General features: G+C 35.3%; 2 protein-coding genes across 3 annotated transcripts; one reads left to right on the top strand and one right to left on the bottom strand.

The window, feature by feature from the left end:
• The first annotated feature begins 4,559 nt into the window (after positions 1-4,559).
• LOC143579037 (uncharacterized) lies at positions 4,560-6,832 on the top strand. Its single transcript, XM_077062450.1, has 2 exons — positions 4,560-4,651; positions 5,941-6,832. The coding sequence occupies exon 2, from the start codon at positions 5,998-6,000 to the stop codon at positions 6,754-6,756; it is 759 nt and encodes a 252-aa protein (XP_076918565.1). The 5' UTR covers positions 4,560-4,651; positions 5,941-5,997; the 3' UTR covers positions 6,757-6,832.
• Positions 6,833-14,522: 7,690 nt separating this feature from the next.
• LOC143579034 (uncharacterized) lies at positions 14,523-16,179 on the bottom strand. 2 transcript variants are annotated; one of them, XM_077062449.1, is made up of 3 exons: positions 15,647-16,179; positions 15,208-15,561; positions 14,523-15,093 (listed from the first exon to the last, which is right to left on the bottom strand). In XM_077062449.1, exons 1-3 carry the CDS (start codon positions 16,010-16,012, stop codon positions 14,635-14,637), a joined length of 1,179 nt encoding a protein of 392 aa, XP_076918564.1. In that variant the 5' UTR covers positions 16,013-16,179; the 3' UTR covers positions 14,523-14,634. The 2 variants fall into 2 exon arrangements, with proteins under 2 accessions (XP_076918564.1, XP_076918563.1); XM_077062448.1 differs by having other exon boundaries at positions 14,523-15,561.
• Positions 16,180-16,509: the final 330 nt, after the last annotated feature.

The following is a 16,509-nucleotide window of genomic DNA, read 5'->3' as shown; positions in this document are numbered from 1 at the left end:
TTTTAGATGGTAAAAGGAGTTTAGCTCATAATGAGCATGATGATAAACATTAAGATGATTAATAATAACAAATACATGATTAAATTTGGAACAATCTAACCAAATGTAGATGAATCCTTCTTCTTAATGATGGTAATGATTGTTGATGATGATGATGATTGATGGTGATGATCTCCAAGCCTTCAAACTCTTCACTAAATCTCCAAAGTGAGTGTTAGTGTGTGTTTTTATAAGAGAGAATCGGATAGAAATCTTTTCAAGGCACACCAAATGAGTGCAACATGAACCACTATTTATAGGCATTCTGGATGGTGAGGCACGGCCCCATTCTTGATGAGCACGCCACCGTGCATTTTTATGACATGTGCCAGATTTGTTTTGTCTTTTCTGTGAGGTGGCAACGGCTCCGTGGTTGGTAGGCACGGCCTCGTGTTTTTTTAGTGACATGTGCTCAATTCTTCTTTGTCTTTTCTGTATTCTCGTCCACGGCCCCGTGCATGATGAGCACGGCCCCGTGCTTTTGTTTCCAGATTTTGTCTTTTCTTGTGTTAGAAGCATGGGGGCGTGTTTCTTTGTTTTCTTGTGTTTTCTTCTGTTTTTCTTCTTCTTTTTGCTTGTTTCTTCGTTTGGGACTTGGTTTCACCTGAAAATATGTTTTATTATGATAAGTAGCCTTTTATGCTGTGTTATTAGATAGAAATTTCAGTTTTTAGAGATTATTTGATGCCAAAAAGATGTATATTTCTATGTACATCAGGTATGCAACCCTTTTATCCTTCGCATATATTAGTAGGGTAGGCAACCCTTTTTTCCTTACTTTGCCTTTCATTATCAACTCCATTATCACATTCATTCATAACATACATACATATCATTCATACATTAAACATAACATTCAAATCCATAAATATAACTCGACAGTACGTGCAAAATCCGAAGATCGTTCACGTACCGACAATAAATCATCTATACTTTTCACATAATTACATATGGCATACACTTATCACTTAGGATAAGTGTATTAACAAGGGTTTGACCGAGAACCCTTGGTCACCGAGAACTCTTGGTCACCGAAAACTCTCGTTGACTGAAAACTCATGTTGACTAAGTTCTCGCGTTGGCCGAGAACCCATATGGAGGCTCAGGTCCGAGAACCCTTGTCTGATGCTTTCAGCCCAGATTTCTTATCTTTAAAATCCATTTTAGGCTATACTAACGGTTAATCGGTTTGAAATCACACTTTTAACTTCCTATTTCTCAGTCTCCTTAACCGTTTTACGTTCGGTAACATTCCATCATCAAGATCTAGTCCGTTTCTTGCATAAAGCTCGAACCTTTAACCATAAAACGTTCTTTACTAGATCTAGGGCCGGTTAATGTGATGGCGGATTTTGGGTCGGTTATGGATGTGCTTAAAAAGTACTTGGAGAGCAAAGAATCAACGCAGTAAGGTTCTATGATATTTTGTCCTTTGGTATTTGTAGATTTAGTGGTGGTGGTTGTTGTTAGTGGTGTAATGAGTTTTGGTAAGAGACTTGGGAAGAACATGTTTTGTAACTTCTGGTTTCCATTTGTTTGGGTACCATTGAGTTGTTTATGGTTTTAACTTTTAAGTGAACCTTTTGGATTTGTTTATCTTTGCGGATTTGCTCGCGGGCGAGTGTTTGTTATAATCTTTTGTTTGTTTATAAGAATAAGAATAAGGTGGTGTTGGTAGTGTTATGTGTTGAATGATATGAGTATGCCATTGATTAGTGTTTGAGCATAGAAGATTTGTAGGGATATATATGTAGTTTTACTAGTCCATGTCTGTTTTTATAATTGTCTTTGTCTAGTGTTTTGGCTATTTGATACACCATGGCTATTCACCAAATAAGGATACTGATCACCCCTATGTAATTTAAGCCAGTTTATGTGATTGTGATACAAGAAAAGGGTATCTCAGCCCAAAATCTGCACCTTCTATTAGAAGTCCGTGTGAATTATTTTTCTTTTTGGGTTTTTTAACTCCAGTTCACAGACTCTATACTTTACTCCTTAGGGGTGTTCACGGGTCGGTTATAAACCGTAAAACCGTCCAAACCGGTCTTCGGTTTGGTTTCGAGGTCGGTTTTCTTCTTTGTATTTTGGTTGGTCGGTTTCAAAATTTTGAAACCGTATCGGACGGTTTGGTTAACGGTTTGTACCAAAACCGGCCGTATAAGACCTGACCAGACCGTAAAAGTTTAACAATATATATATAGATATATATATGTTACATATAATACGTTAGTAATATGAAATATTGTCTACAAGTTCGTGGTCTAAATCAAAACTAAACATACCCTAAACTAAACTAAAGAAACAATTGCATGTATTCTAGTTCCAAATTAGTTAGATTTAACAGTTTTAGTTTTAAAAAAAATTCTAACAGTACATAAATTAATGTAAAAAGAGATAGCAGTGCGATTGAAGTTCATAAACATTTTTTTGATATAAATATATACGTATGGAGGGCCAAGTCAATAACCACAAGATGCTGTGTACATCTTTTTAAAGACAACACATACCAAAAAAACTGGTTTATATTTTATGCGTTTTTCGTAAAGGCCTAACAAGATCAAACCGTGACACCAAACCGGAACCAAACCGTTAGTAACGGTTTGGTTTGGTTTGGTTCGGTTTTAGATTTCAATGGTTCGGGTTTGGTTTTCGATTAGACTGTACTTGTGGAGGGGTATTAGATTATACAGAAGCTATGGGATGAGCCGAGCCGAGCCGAGCCCGAGCTTTACATTACTCGAGCTCGCCTAGATTATAAGTTATGTTTTTGGGCTCTAGCTTGGCTGATATATAGAAATCGAAGCTTGAGATCAATCAACTTGGCTCGAGTTAATTTGAGGAAAACCTTAAACGAGCATAAGCTCGGCGTGTGATACCTTAAACGAGCCAAAGCTCAGTTGTGCAGTGTGAAATTAATACATAGAAGTCCAAAATAATTAACATTTAAAAATACACAAAGCTCGTTAAGACTCCACGAGGTATTCTTGTACATAATTAAATGAGGTTTATGAGGCTTAGGATCGGCTTGGCTTGATAACTAAACGAGATTTATGGGTTCAGGATCGGATAGGCTTGTTTTGAGCTTTGTGTCAATCCAATGAGCACACTAAACGGCTCAGCTCGTTTGCACCCCTAAAAGTTCTTTGTCAGCTTCATTTGTGGAAGTATCATAATGCACACCAGATTGATTTAGGAACTGAAAAATAAATAAATGCTAACGAGAATGTACCTAATTTTGACAAACTTGCAGAAGATAAATTCAAAAACATACCATTACATAAATTCCATACACGTGATTCATTTATGTGTTATCAATCATTGCAACTTGCAACAGATATTCTAGAAAAAAAAAGCTACATATCAAATGTTCTTGTGATGTCATACAACACTTGATGTTCGTTAACAAAGGCTTTTACTAAATATGACCCGTTATCCCCACCCGATTGTAAAAATAAAAAAAGTTCATTGTATGTTGTCTTGTTGATTAGATATATACTACTATATGATACATTTTTTATGGACAAAATACGACGTTCCAAATTTAAATAATTATAAGATTTAGAGCTATGGTGTAGCGCCTAATGTGAGGATAATTAGGGCAAATTTGTATCTTTCTTTCTACTTCGTCCATGTAATTAATTATAAGTTACACATTTGCCTCCTCTTAATTTTACTTAATTTTTAGTTATTTAAAAATTAGTTACACTTTTCTCTTCTCATCTTTAACCATATATTTATTTTAATTTCATTTTGAACCAACTTCTCTCTATGATTTTAAACGACCATAACTTTTTCATATTTTAATATTTTTTTTTAAAAGTACACCATTAAAATGAGCATTGTATTATTTAATTCGAGTACAATATTGATATAGTCTTGAATCTGATTAAAGAATTAGCATGTTACGTGAATACATTATTCCAGATAACAAATTACACTAAAAAAAAACTTTTTGGGTTGGAAAAGTCAACAGGGTGTATTGTAGCATATCGGTTGTTCATGGTTGATGGATGGATATGCGGTCAATGAGATTGGTCTAGAGAGCTGGTGGGGTGAAAGAGGTTGAGGAGTTGAAAGGGTTGCTTTAGATTTGCCAATGGGTGATACTTAATAATGAGGATGATGTTGTTACGTGGACTTCTGACTCATCAGGAGGTTTTCATATTAAAGGTGTAATGAATTCTTTTGTTGCGCCTTACTATAAATTCTAGTGGAACCGGTTGGTCTTGAAAAAAGTTAGGTTTATGGCTTGGAGGGCATTGTTTTGGCGTTGGTGAATTTGTGGCGGTTCTAGCGTCTCGCTAGTTCTTGTTAATAAATATGTGAATCAGGCCCGACCCTAGTAGACCCATAGAGCGATCAAATAGTAATAATAATAATAATAATAATAATAATAATAATAATAATAATAATAATGACCCTTCTGAGATGATGACAACACTTGGGGTGCATGTGGTCGCAAGGTCACTGATATCTTTACTCTCGCCGATCTTCTCTCTCTCTAAACTAAATCACACACACTCTCTCTGTCTGTGTTATGTTAATGGATCTCTGACTCTCACCGATCTTCTTCATCTTATTATTATTATTATTAATTTCATCTCAATCGGTAATCATTCTCTCTAATTCCTTCATTTTCAACAAATTAGGGTTCCTATTAGCTATTCAATCACAATTACCTTGCCGTTTTGTTGTTAATTCCAATTTTATACGGAAATCTATGCGTGCTTCAGTCGTTAACGTAACGTGTTTTTTCCGTTTGTTTCATTAATTTTCAACATTTTGCCCTAATTTTAGGAATATGTAATTGCTATATATGTTTTGTTTATGATTTGATTAAATTGATGTTATGATCATCATATTTATATGGTTAAAATACAGTCTGTGTACTTTCATTGCTTATTGATTGCAAGGGAACAGGTGTAAACGAGTCGAGCTGACCTTTCAAGCTCTATTTCTAAGGCTCGTTGTTAGTAGATTTTCAAGCCTGAGCTCGCCTTGGGCTTGGCTCGTTTAATATTTATTAGTTAAATTTATAGTTACTATGTATATTAACTATAAATATAAATTTATATATAACATAATATATATATATATATTATTTGGTTATTTTATCATAATTATATATGTAATTATAATTATTAAATAAAATCTATACACATACTCAGGCTAGTTTAAGCTTGTGTGCCAGCTTGAGCTCGATAAGTGAAGATCAGGCTCGGGCTTATTCATTAATAAGCTTATTTTTAAGCTCGAACTCGGGCTGAAGCCTGTTTTAGGTCAGCTCGATTCAAGCTTTTTGTGAGCCGATCTCGAGTAGCTCACGAGCGGCTTTGCTTGTTTACACCCTTAATTGTATTCATGAAATAGTTGGTGAACTTTCATTTTAGTGAAAGTTTTTAAAATACGATGGTATAGTCACTGGAAATTCGATGATAGAAGATGTATGATTCATGAAATAGTATATAAATTTCATGATGCAATTCGTGAAATTATCAGTGGCTCCTGTGGATCATACAGTAACTGAAAATTTCTAAAATCTAAGATGTATAATTCGTTACAAGAAAGAACCCTGGAAATTTTTTGTTAAGTGGTCAATTGTTTAATGGATTTTTGTTCATCATCTTGTTCCTTGCTTCTGTCATTATTCAGTTAAATTGTACACTATTTGTCTCATGCAATTTTAAACCATTATTAGGCTAGCCTTATTCAGAATTTTCAACATTTAGGTGCTTGAATTTGACTAATGTATCAATACTTTGCCTTTAAGTAATGTTCTGTTTGGGCTCCTTTTACGTATTGAACTACTTTTCACTTTTCATTTGCTCTTGAATGAATGTTTTTAATCATTTTCATGTTGTCATGCAAATAAAGTTATGAACTTTTTTAAATTTGCAGGCATGGATCTAACCAACTGGTGCATTTGGGGATAAAACTTTGGTGTTCGTGTTCAACATGTGGGGTTTTTCTTCAAACTCTCTTCCCAGTTCTTCTGCGCTAAAACACCTTTCAAACGACTGTTCAGATGACGAGATCTCAGATTCCAGCAGTGGAGACGAAGGTTTCGAGTGCCCGATTTGCTGGGAATCTTTTAATATTGTAGAAAACGTGCCTTACGTATTATGGTGTGGTCACACCCTCTGTAAGAACTGTGTTCTCGGTCTCCAATGGGCGGTTGTTAAACTACCAACTCTCCCAATTCAACTCCCGTTTTTCATCTCGTGCCCCTGGTGCAACTTGTTATCGTTCCGTCTCGTTTACAAAGGGAATTTGAAATTCCCTAAAAAGAATTATTTTCTTCTTTGGATGGTTGAGAGTATGAACGGTGATCGGGTCAAATCTCACTCGTCATCCTGTGGGGACCATCTGCCTGTGTCTTCTTGGTCATGGAACTGTGGGTGGCCCACCAGTCAGACCACTCGGGCTAACACCACAACTGGCCCGTGCACCCGTGAGCTCGGTCATAATCAGGATTCTCGTGCTGAAAGATTTCACTCGTCTCTTCGTAAGTCACTGATCTTTTTTGTGCACTTAACGGCTAAGTTTCCATTGGTGTTTATGTTTCTGCTTATTGTGATATATGCTATACCTGCAAGTGCAATCATCTTGGTCGTGTACATTCTCCTTACAATTCTGTTTGCAGTTCCGTCTTTTCTTGTTTTGTATTTTGCATACCCAAGTCTTGATTGGCTGATTAGGGAGATCGTCAATTAGGGTTGCAATTGGGTGATCCTAATGTGAAATTTGTCGAAGAAACGTTTGTTTAAGATTTGAGTCTGTAATTGATAGTTAAGATTTGTCAAAGAGACGTTTGGTGGGTAACTGGTTCTTTATGTAGTTATGTTTTTTTTTTCTCTTGCATGTTTTGTGGACATCTTACAAGTTTGTATGGTGTTTAAACTTTATAAAACTTTACAGAACTAGCATATATTAGTAAATGTCCGATTCGATTGTTAACCTGAAACACTGAAAAATGACATAAAAATTTGGGCCGTTTGATATAACCCATTTTATAAACATGCCAAGATAAACATGACCCATTTAATAAATGGGTTAATCCAGGTTAAACTCTTAACCTGTTCAAACATGCCAACATAAACACGACCTGTTTAGGACGGTTATTTTGGAAGTGTTTTATCAATTTCTTAGTTTCCCCTCACTAGTAATTTTAAATATGAAATTAACTTTTTTGTCTTGTTTCATTAAACAAGTTTGTAAAACGGGAACACGAAATAAGAATTGGGTGTTAAGTTATATTTACCAAATCACTAGTATTACTCGTACTGCAATGAAAATTAAATGACTCCATTTTAAGTGTGTTTTGTTAAACCTTAGACAAGTGAATCAAGAACACCAAACACAATATTGCATAAAATGTTTATGCGACTCTTTTCATTAATAAGAAATAAGAACAAAATACTTCATACTCTCTCTACTCTACACAAATAAAACCTTTGATGAGTTTATATAACACCCACAATTCTAATCCTACTCAAACTAGGAAACATAATTAAACTAGACTTCTAATTTATTTAATAATAAATAAAAGATAACTATGACACCAAGTTATTCAACTTTGTCTCTGAACTTTGGATCTCCACCGAACCACCCCTTGAGATCTTCCATACCACCCTTGTACTTTTTGTATTATCCATTCGGGTCCTTCAAGTTGGTATTGCACCAAGTATTACATGTTTGCCATGATACGAGTAAATAAATGGGTCGCGTTCAGCTTTGATAATTCAACCCATCAAGGCATCAACATGAGAATCATCAAGTTCTAAACTCGGGAACACAATTGACACTCCTGTTTGTATACGAGCAACTCGAATGTATCATAAATTTTGATATTTTATAAACTTCTACTTAGTATGTTATCTCGTTCAACCAATCATATAAAATAACAAAAACAAAGTAGACAAAAGCTCTCTCATTAACAATGTAGTTGTGGGTGGCTTAAAAAGTTAGAATTGATGAAATCGTAAACGACTCATATATTTAGGATTTATTCGTGTTAAAGATATCATTTTTAATCAGGATAAGAGCATGACTTGTGTAACATGTTTATCCGAAATGCATTGTAAGTGGGTTAACATTTTAGGATTAATGAATTCAGAAATGACTCGTACATTTATTTATGTTAAAGATATAATTTTAATGACATGTTTAAATCATATTAGAACATGACTTGTGTAGCACATTTATCCAAAATGGCCAAAACGGTTAGCCGACTGTAAATAGATTGTGAAACATGTTAAATGGTTTGTAAACCAGTTGACAAAACTTTATACAAATGTTTACATGTATATTCTTTTTATAATTTTATAATTATTTAAAGTATGTGATCTTATAACTTTCTTAATTACACATCAACAAGGAAAACCCCTAAATCGAACCCAAATTTCCAGCGTCATAATACATCAACAATTATAACTAGAACACAATAGACAATAGAATAATCACTCCAAAATAGATAAGAGAATATACTAGAAGATAAATAGATATAGATAAGGCAGAGATGAGAGAACATCATGTATAGAAACCCTGTTACAATATAATAAAATTTATTAACAATAGAAATTTATGAGACAAATACCTTTTAGCATATAAAAAATTTACCCACACATTGCCAATGTTTTGAGTTCAGATTTGCCAACTTTGAGCTCATTTTGGTCTAACATATGATTTTAAGTTTTAGCTGCCAGTAACTTTATGACATCCAAATTACTTTTTGAAAAATACTCATGCACTTAATAAATATATTTATGCTTGTATTTTTTTATATTTTGTATTTTAGTAAGATAAAAAATAAAACAAAAATAGATATTGATATCTAATACTCTGAACTTTCACCTGTTAGATGATATAACTCCAAATTTTTGATTTGCTACCCATCACTCTTAACTTTCGTCTTATTTGTTTATGGCAATCCCGAAATTAACAGACCCTAACTCTGTTATTTTAGGTTTTTCTTTAAGTTTTAATAATGAAGTGGTGGTGGAGAGACCAAATTTTTATATAAAAATGCCACTAATACATGCCACGTCATCAAAGAATGCCACCTCATCATAAAAACTAACGAGGTTGGGGTTCGTTAAGTTCCGGAGTGATAGAAGAAAATAATTTGAAAGTTAGAAGTGGCAAGTAACAAATCGAAAGTTGAAAGTAATATCATCTGACAAGTAAAAGTTGAAAGTATTAAAAACCAATATCTTATATAAAAAATCTATTCACGAGGGAACAAATGTACTAGTTTAAAACACTGAGGACTAGAATGCAATTATCTGTTATACTTATATGAACTATAAACTGAGAATAAAAATAAAAAAGAATAAACCACACGAAAACCCTTCGCCGGAGAAAAATGACGCCGCCGCCGTCCCGGACGGAAATCATCTCACTTTTCCGGTCACTTCTCCGGTCATCTCGCAAGTTCACGGACTACAACATCAGAGAGTACACCAAGCGCCGTACAATCGACGCGTTTCGCCACAACAAAACCCTAACGGACACGTCATCAATCGCCGCCGCGTTCTCCGACGGACAGTCTCAGCTTCAGGTCGCCAAAAGACAAGCCGTTGTGTACTCACTCTACGCGCCCAAGATCAAGAGCATCATGGATGTTAAACACTGATTTGTTTGAATGGTATTTGTTATGTGTTGTTAGGGTTTCAAAATAATAATAATAATTTGATGTTGAATGTGCTTCTAATATTGGGGAATATGAGTTTGTAGTGCGATTTTAATAGTTTATGAGATTGTTTAGAACCCTAATTTTGTGTACCTTGTGGTTATCAAATATTATTATGTTTGCTTATTGTTCAGAATTATTAACCCGGTTTGAATCAAATACAAATTAAATTAACGTTTTAAGAGTGCACATGACACATTTATCTCTCCTTAATTAAATTATTATAGATTAAAGTTAATACTTTTTGTTTGTAGATGTATAAATATAGAGGAAAGTTAACGTACAAATTTAATTAACGTGCTAACTGTGCGAATCACGTAGTATAATTATATATATATAAGTAGAGTAATTATAGTGTGGTGTAATTACAACATAGTGTAATTACACTCTGATGTAATTGCATAATTACACTACTTGTATATATAATTACACTACTTGATTTGCACAATTAACACGTTAATTTAATTTGCACGTTAACTTCCCCCAGTATTTATATATCTATAAACAAAAGGTATTAACTTTCATCTATAAGACCACCCACTATTGGGCGTGGTCAGCTGATGTGGCGGGCGCCCTTGGGCGCGGAACACCACCAAGGGGCGCCCTTGGTGGTGGGGCGCGGACCCAAGAGTCGTCCAAACGATGGGCACCTTTGGGGGTCCCCTCTCACACACACATACATACATATGCATATATATATATATGGGCGTCTTTGGGGGCATTAAACCATAGTGGGGCGGGCTTCAATGCCCCTCGGTGCTTACGTGGCGCTGACGTGTCACGGTGGAGGGGCTTCGAAGCCCCTCACCATAGAGGATGGTCTAATAATTTTAATCAAGGAGAGATATATGTATCATGTATGAGTGCACTCAGCACTTATTGATATTCGAGACATAAAGGTTATTACTTATTTCTGTTTGATGATTCAATAAGTGAGGATAGTTAGCTATAGTGAATTGAAATGTTATGAGATGATCATTGTAGTTAGACAGAGTACATGTCTTAAAGCAGAACAATTTAGGAAATAGAAATAGGAAATCACTAAGAATCGATTAATACACTTATACAAGCTCTTGAATAGTTCTAAACTTTAGCCACTAAGTTATACAAAAACATTAATACATATAATAAAGTAATAACCTTTAGCTTAGATTGACATTAGTGTCAGTTATGAAGAGGGTTCAGGCCGCCAGGAACTAATCGCTTTGTCATGTTGAACAATGTATCACTCTTTTCAGATAAGATAGGTGGCGGTCGTGGGCCCTCATACAATAACCGACACCGGAAACATAATCCACTCCGCCTTTTAGCCTGATGATGATTGTTTGGATTTCCGTCTTCTGCTGCCTTCATTGTTGCGATCAGGCAACAAAGAAAAATGGCTGCTAGAATCTTGTGGATGAAAAAAGATATCTTCATGGTAGTTATATTCTGATTGTAGTGGCAATGGTGGTTGTTGTATTGGTGATAGTTTGTGGGAATAAATAAGAAATGTTTTGAGCTGCATAAATGCTGTTAATGAACAACGTATATTATACGATTCAGTAGCAAAAGTAGGATAATATGGTTTTGTTCTTGAGGTTTTTACTACTTGTGATGATATTATTCTGATCACTTAGATGGGCCGGTGCATGAAATACGGGCTGGGTAGGACTGGTTTTAAACTTGCTGGAGCAGTGGAGCTTCTGAATATTATTAAATATTACTATTTTATATTTAATGACATGTCAGCAGGACCCGGACATGTGTTAGAAATTCTGTCTGGAGGAGTTTGTTACAGTTTAATTTGTTCCAGGTTCTTGGATTTTGCAGTGGATGAAGATACAAGTTGTTGTGCATGGTGTACTAGTAGTGAAGCAATATAAGTTGATTCAAGAATGAGAATTTAAGTGTGTTTCATATGCTGCAACAGTAATTGATTGCAGGTATGATGACAGTTCTTCTAACAGTGTCAATGGCATTGTAAGTTTGAAAGCATTTATTATGACTTCCACTCTATAACTCTACAACTGGTGCTAGGTTTCAAACAAATATGGTTTTTGTGCCTTGTGTACCTGTAAACATGTATCTAATGCTACCACTTTTGGCAGAATTCTAAAGCTGACTGTTAGTCCTTCAACATTCATAGCTGTGTACGGGTCAAAACGGGTTCGGTTCAAAATGGGTCCTTTTTTGTGGGTGTCAAAACGGGTCTGTTGACTCATTTCAGTTGTATCATTCTATTGCTGATTGTTAGTCCTTTAACATTCATATCTGTGTACGGGTCAAAACGAGTTCGGTTAAAAATGTGTCTTTTTGTGGGTTTCAGAACGAGCTCGGTTAAAACTTGGACTATTGTGCGTGCCAAAAAGGGTTCTGTTGTAAACTGTATCATTTTAAAGCCAACTGTTAGTTCAACAGTCGTATCTGTGTATGGGTCAATACGGGTTTTGTTTAAATGGGTCTTTTTGTGGGTGTCAAAAACGGGTCCGTTCAAGAACGTATCATTCTAAAGCTGTTGGTTCTTTTACATTCACATCCGTGTACGGGTCAAAATGGGCTCGGTTCAAGATGGGTTGTTTTGCGGGGGGGTCTATATGGGTTAAGTTGGCTTGAAACTGCTTGGAGAATGTTGTTAGATGGTTAGTGTTAGGGTTAGACACTAGTTGTAGGTTCTTGCCCAAATGGTACCTAGATTGCTGTTGACCACATTAACCAGCAGTGGACTAAAAACTAAAAAGCTTATAAGAAATGGTCATGTATAAAGGTGACATGCCTTCTCTTTTTGTTGGTTGGATATTTGGATGATATATTAAATGCTATTAGTAGTTTAGAATTTTGATAAATGAGTGAAATTTTTTTAAGTTATGCCTACGTATACAGTTTGATTTTGTCAAAAAGTTTCTTATATTTTTGTATAATTTGACTTTTTTTTTATTAAAGATGATATACTCATTCATATATTCTCAAACAATAGACCTCGGAAAATATAATATCTCTATTTTAATATTTTTACGGTTGCTATATATGGGTTACCACTTTTTAAAGTGACCCATTTCATCATTTTGGAGATATATTTCGTAGCAATTGTTTAACAAATGCAACCATCGCTCAAATTGTTTTCACTAATCCAATTACACAAATCATGTCACGTATTTCATTGCAAAAATGCATCTGTCAACAGTTTATGCAACCAATAAACATTACACCAACATAAACGCAAGGTGTTTCTTTGTTTCAACCATTAATCTTTCAACACTTGAATGATCAGTTAAGCTAACAAAATTGTTAGCTTAACTTCTTATATTTGCTCTCAGGTAATCACAATAATTTGGGAGTTCAATCTTTTATGTCTTCCTTTATCAAACTCACCAAAATTATCACATGTACTCAAGCAACCCATACAAATAAGTAATTTGGGTGCTATTTCATTAAAACGGTTATCAAACTCTTGGAATCGCATATCTAGAACCCTGTTCAAGCAATCATACTCATAATAGTCACCATGCTTTTCAAAAAATGAATTAAACCCTCAACAAAATCTTGCTCTTTCCATTAAAAGACATTGAAACAATATGTTTGTGACCCCTAACATATGCATCACTAAGTGTGACTAAAGCATTATATTATTTTTTTTCATATCCCATTGAAGTCCATATGTTTGTTTTTGCTAGCAATAGTGTTACATGTACCTTCAACATATTGAATCACTTAAATAACATACAGACATAAACTAATCAAACGATTAAGTGTTTTAATTAAAATTTTCCGTCGTCCGTCCTCAACGTTTAATAATTACACACTTGTATTTAATAGTTGTAAACTTCCCACTCAGTTGGTCCAGAGATGAAATTTTGTAACTATGGTGGTCCTTACCAGCTAACGCCGTAAAATTTTCCAGTTTAGTGCGTGTGAAATGACCAAACTACCCTCAATAATAATCGTTACTCTAGTTATTTGTACGTTTTTCACATTAAGAGTCGTTTGTATTTGATCCAAACGCTTAGAAAATCATAGTTATAATATTGTGTTTTGTAATGTACAACATGACACAAACATTATACTAATTGGAACTAAACAAGATTTAAAAAACTATATATGATATTTATAAAAATAAAAATAAAACCTTAAAAGGTAGATGTAGATATGAGATTGGACATTCTGGGACAAATGCTTATTACGTACAAAACTGCAAATAACCAGTTAAAGTTGTTCCTTCATATGAGTATTAACCACCTCACCCACCCACCACTATCTAAAATGTTGGCTTTAAGAGGTTGTACTAAATGCATTAAAGACTTGTACTTCTCCCATCAAAACTGTAAGAAGTAACAAGACAAAGTTTTGTCCACAACTCTTCTGTTCCATCATGTAGATTATTTAATAACTGGATCATTGCTTTTACTTTTTTGGTACAATATATATGAAGATTAACTAAAAAGTATATTTTTGGCTAAGTATCTGTAACATTTGGTCTCTCATATAAGCTAATATTGTTCGTTTTATCTACCAAGAGTTTAGAACTCTATCGATTATGAGATTATCCCATTGGAGATTTTTCACAAGATTATCGTTCACGAAGTTTCTACCACACAAGAACATTTAGATGTGCACTCGTCCTCTCACCTTCTAATCCACATTTAAAGCGCCAAAATACGTTGATAGTATCTAAGCCTTGAATTTACTTATTAACTCAATAACTCTCATATTTATAGCTGATGTTTGTCTAGACAAATCATCAAATGAGGTTGAGATAGAGAACCACCATCAACAAGAAAATTTATCTAACCATAGATAATACCGAACCGTCGATCATATCAAGTTTTTTCTACAATAACCCTTAAGCTTCAACCACAAATTACTAAACAATCCTACTTGCAAGTTAAAAACATAATCAAAATGAAACACAATTAACAAAAGCTTCAAGATTGTTGACCTGTCGCTCCTGCTTGACTTTCCGCTTGTTTTACAGCCATCGCAACGTGCTTCTGACCAGCAAGATGAGATTCAAACACCTTTCGTGAGTTACAAACAACATTGCACAGTGTACAAACTTTTACAGAATCCGAAGCGGTCCCACTTTGCAAAACCCTCTGCTTCTTTGCTTCCACGTCATCGTCTCCTCCACCTTTCCCGCTCTTCCTCTTACGCCCGCTTGAATTGACCATTTCGCCCTCTTCGTTCACAGGTCCAATCAACTTTGGTGTTTCTGCAGGTTCAGTCGTAAGGGCAGGTTTCGGTCCAATTAACTGTTCAGATTTTGCTACATTATTTCGGTGTTTTTTTCCAGTTAGGTGAATTTTCAGCATTTCATCAGTGTCGCAACTGACCCCACAAAGTTCACACACCGACTTAGCTCCATGTAAATTTACAGTTTTGCCCTTGACAGGTGGTGTGTCCTGTGAAGCAATAGAGGTCAAGGGCAAATTGACAGTTATGTCCTCATTGGGCTCTGATTTTACCACAAGGCTAGCGGACGGTGTCGCCTGTGAAACAATAGGGGTCAAGGGCAAATTGACGGTTTTGTCCTCATCAGACTCTGATTTTACCACAAGGTTGGCGGGCGGTGTCACCTGTGAAACAATAGGGGTCAAGGGCAAATTGACGTTTTTGTCCTCATCGGACTCGGATTTTACCACAACGTTGGTGGGTAGATTTGGTATTTGGCCCAACTCTTTAACTTTCTTTAGGTGTTTCTTTCCTGCAATATGCATCTTCAAGAGTTCATTGCTGGAGCAGGTGATCTTGCAGATTTCACATGGAAAGGTGTCGGGTTTCTTCTGTGAAGCAGTGCTGGAAGCTGATGTGGTATCAAAGACTGCATTTGGGTTCGCCTGCTGGATGATCGCCTGCATCGTAACATAAGAAATCAATTACCAAAACTATAAAAGTTAAGATTTTTAAGCCGAAAGCATGCAACTTTATTTAATTTACCTTTGCAGAATGCTTTTTGCTAGTGATATGCTTTTGAAATCCATCTTGGTTGTTGCATATGACATTGCAAATTTCACATAATAGCAATGTTTCAGGTGTCGCTCCATTTTGCAATAACCTGAGCTTCTTACTCTCCAAATCATCGAGTAAATTTTCACTTCCAACAGATTGTGGTGGCACCATTTGCGGTGCACTGGCAGATGGTTCAGCCAGCTTTTTTTCATTTTTAAGGTGTTTTTTACCTCGCTTATGTGCATCGAGCACCTCCTTAGTATTACAAGAAATGTTGCATACCTCACAGTGAAATGGTAGGATATTTTCAGGCTGCATTGTTGTTTCAAAGACAGCGTTTGTAGCCTCATCCATAGGCACACCGACCTGAATTTTCCAAAAGTTTTGTGTTTACGTTTCACGAGAATAGAATTAATATATTAAACTAAAAGACAAACTAAGTTGACATTAACAAGATTAACAAGACTGTCAGTTTGTTACTTGTGGTTAAAAAGAGACCTTCATGTTTACGCACTTTACAAGATAATAATGTTAATATCTACACACAAGGTACATATATCTATTACATGTGAACTCCCACATGTCATACGAAGTATCGACCATCTCATAACTACCAACAAACCACCATACACAGTAAAATCCCATCCGTCATTTTCACATGCCCAAACCATCTATATCCGGCCTCATTTATCTATCTGATACACTAGTCACCTTAATGTATCCTGGTCCAGCCTTGTATACCCATACATCGAACGCAACATCCTCGTCTTTGCTACCTCCAACTTATGCGCATCAGCGCACGTGTCTTCTGGATGGGCAACATTTTTTTCCATATAAACATTTCCCTTTTA

Source organism: Bidens hawaiensis, unplaced genomic scaffold (assembly GCF_021521415.1).
Source record: "Bidens hawaiensis isolate Kalapana, Puna unplaced genomic scaffold, B.hawaiensis_p1.1 tig00029587_1, whole genome shotgun sequence".
NCBI lineage: Eukaryota > Viridiplantae > Streptophyta > Magnoliopsida > Asterales > Asteraceae > Bidens > Bidens hawaiensis.
This window is presented reverse-complemented; position numbering and strand designations above follow the sequence as displayed.

Coding starts and splice junctions, on each gene's coding strand:
- LOC143579037 (XM_077062450.1), top strand. CDS start 5,998: ATGTGGGGTTTTTCTTCAAACTCTCTTCCCAGTTCTTCTGCGCTAAAA.
- LOC143579034 (XM_077062448.1), bottom strand. CDS start 16,012: ATGGATGAGGCTACAAACGCTGTCTTTGAAACAACAATGCAGCCTGAA. Junction 15,562..15,646: donor GCAAAAAGCATTCTGCAAAG/GTAAATTAAATA, acceptor GTTACGATGCAG/GCGATCATCCAGCAGGCGAA.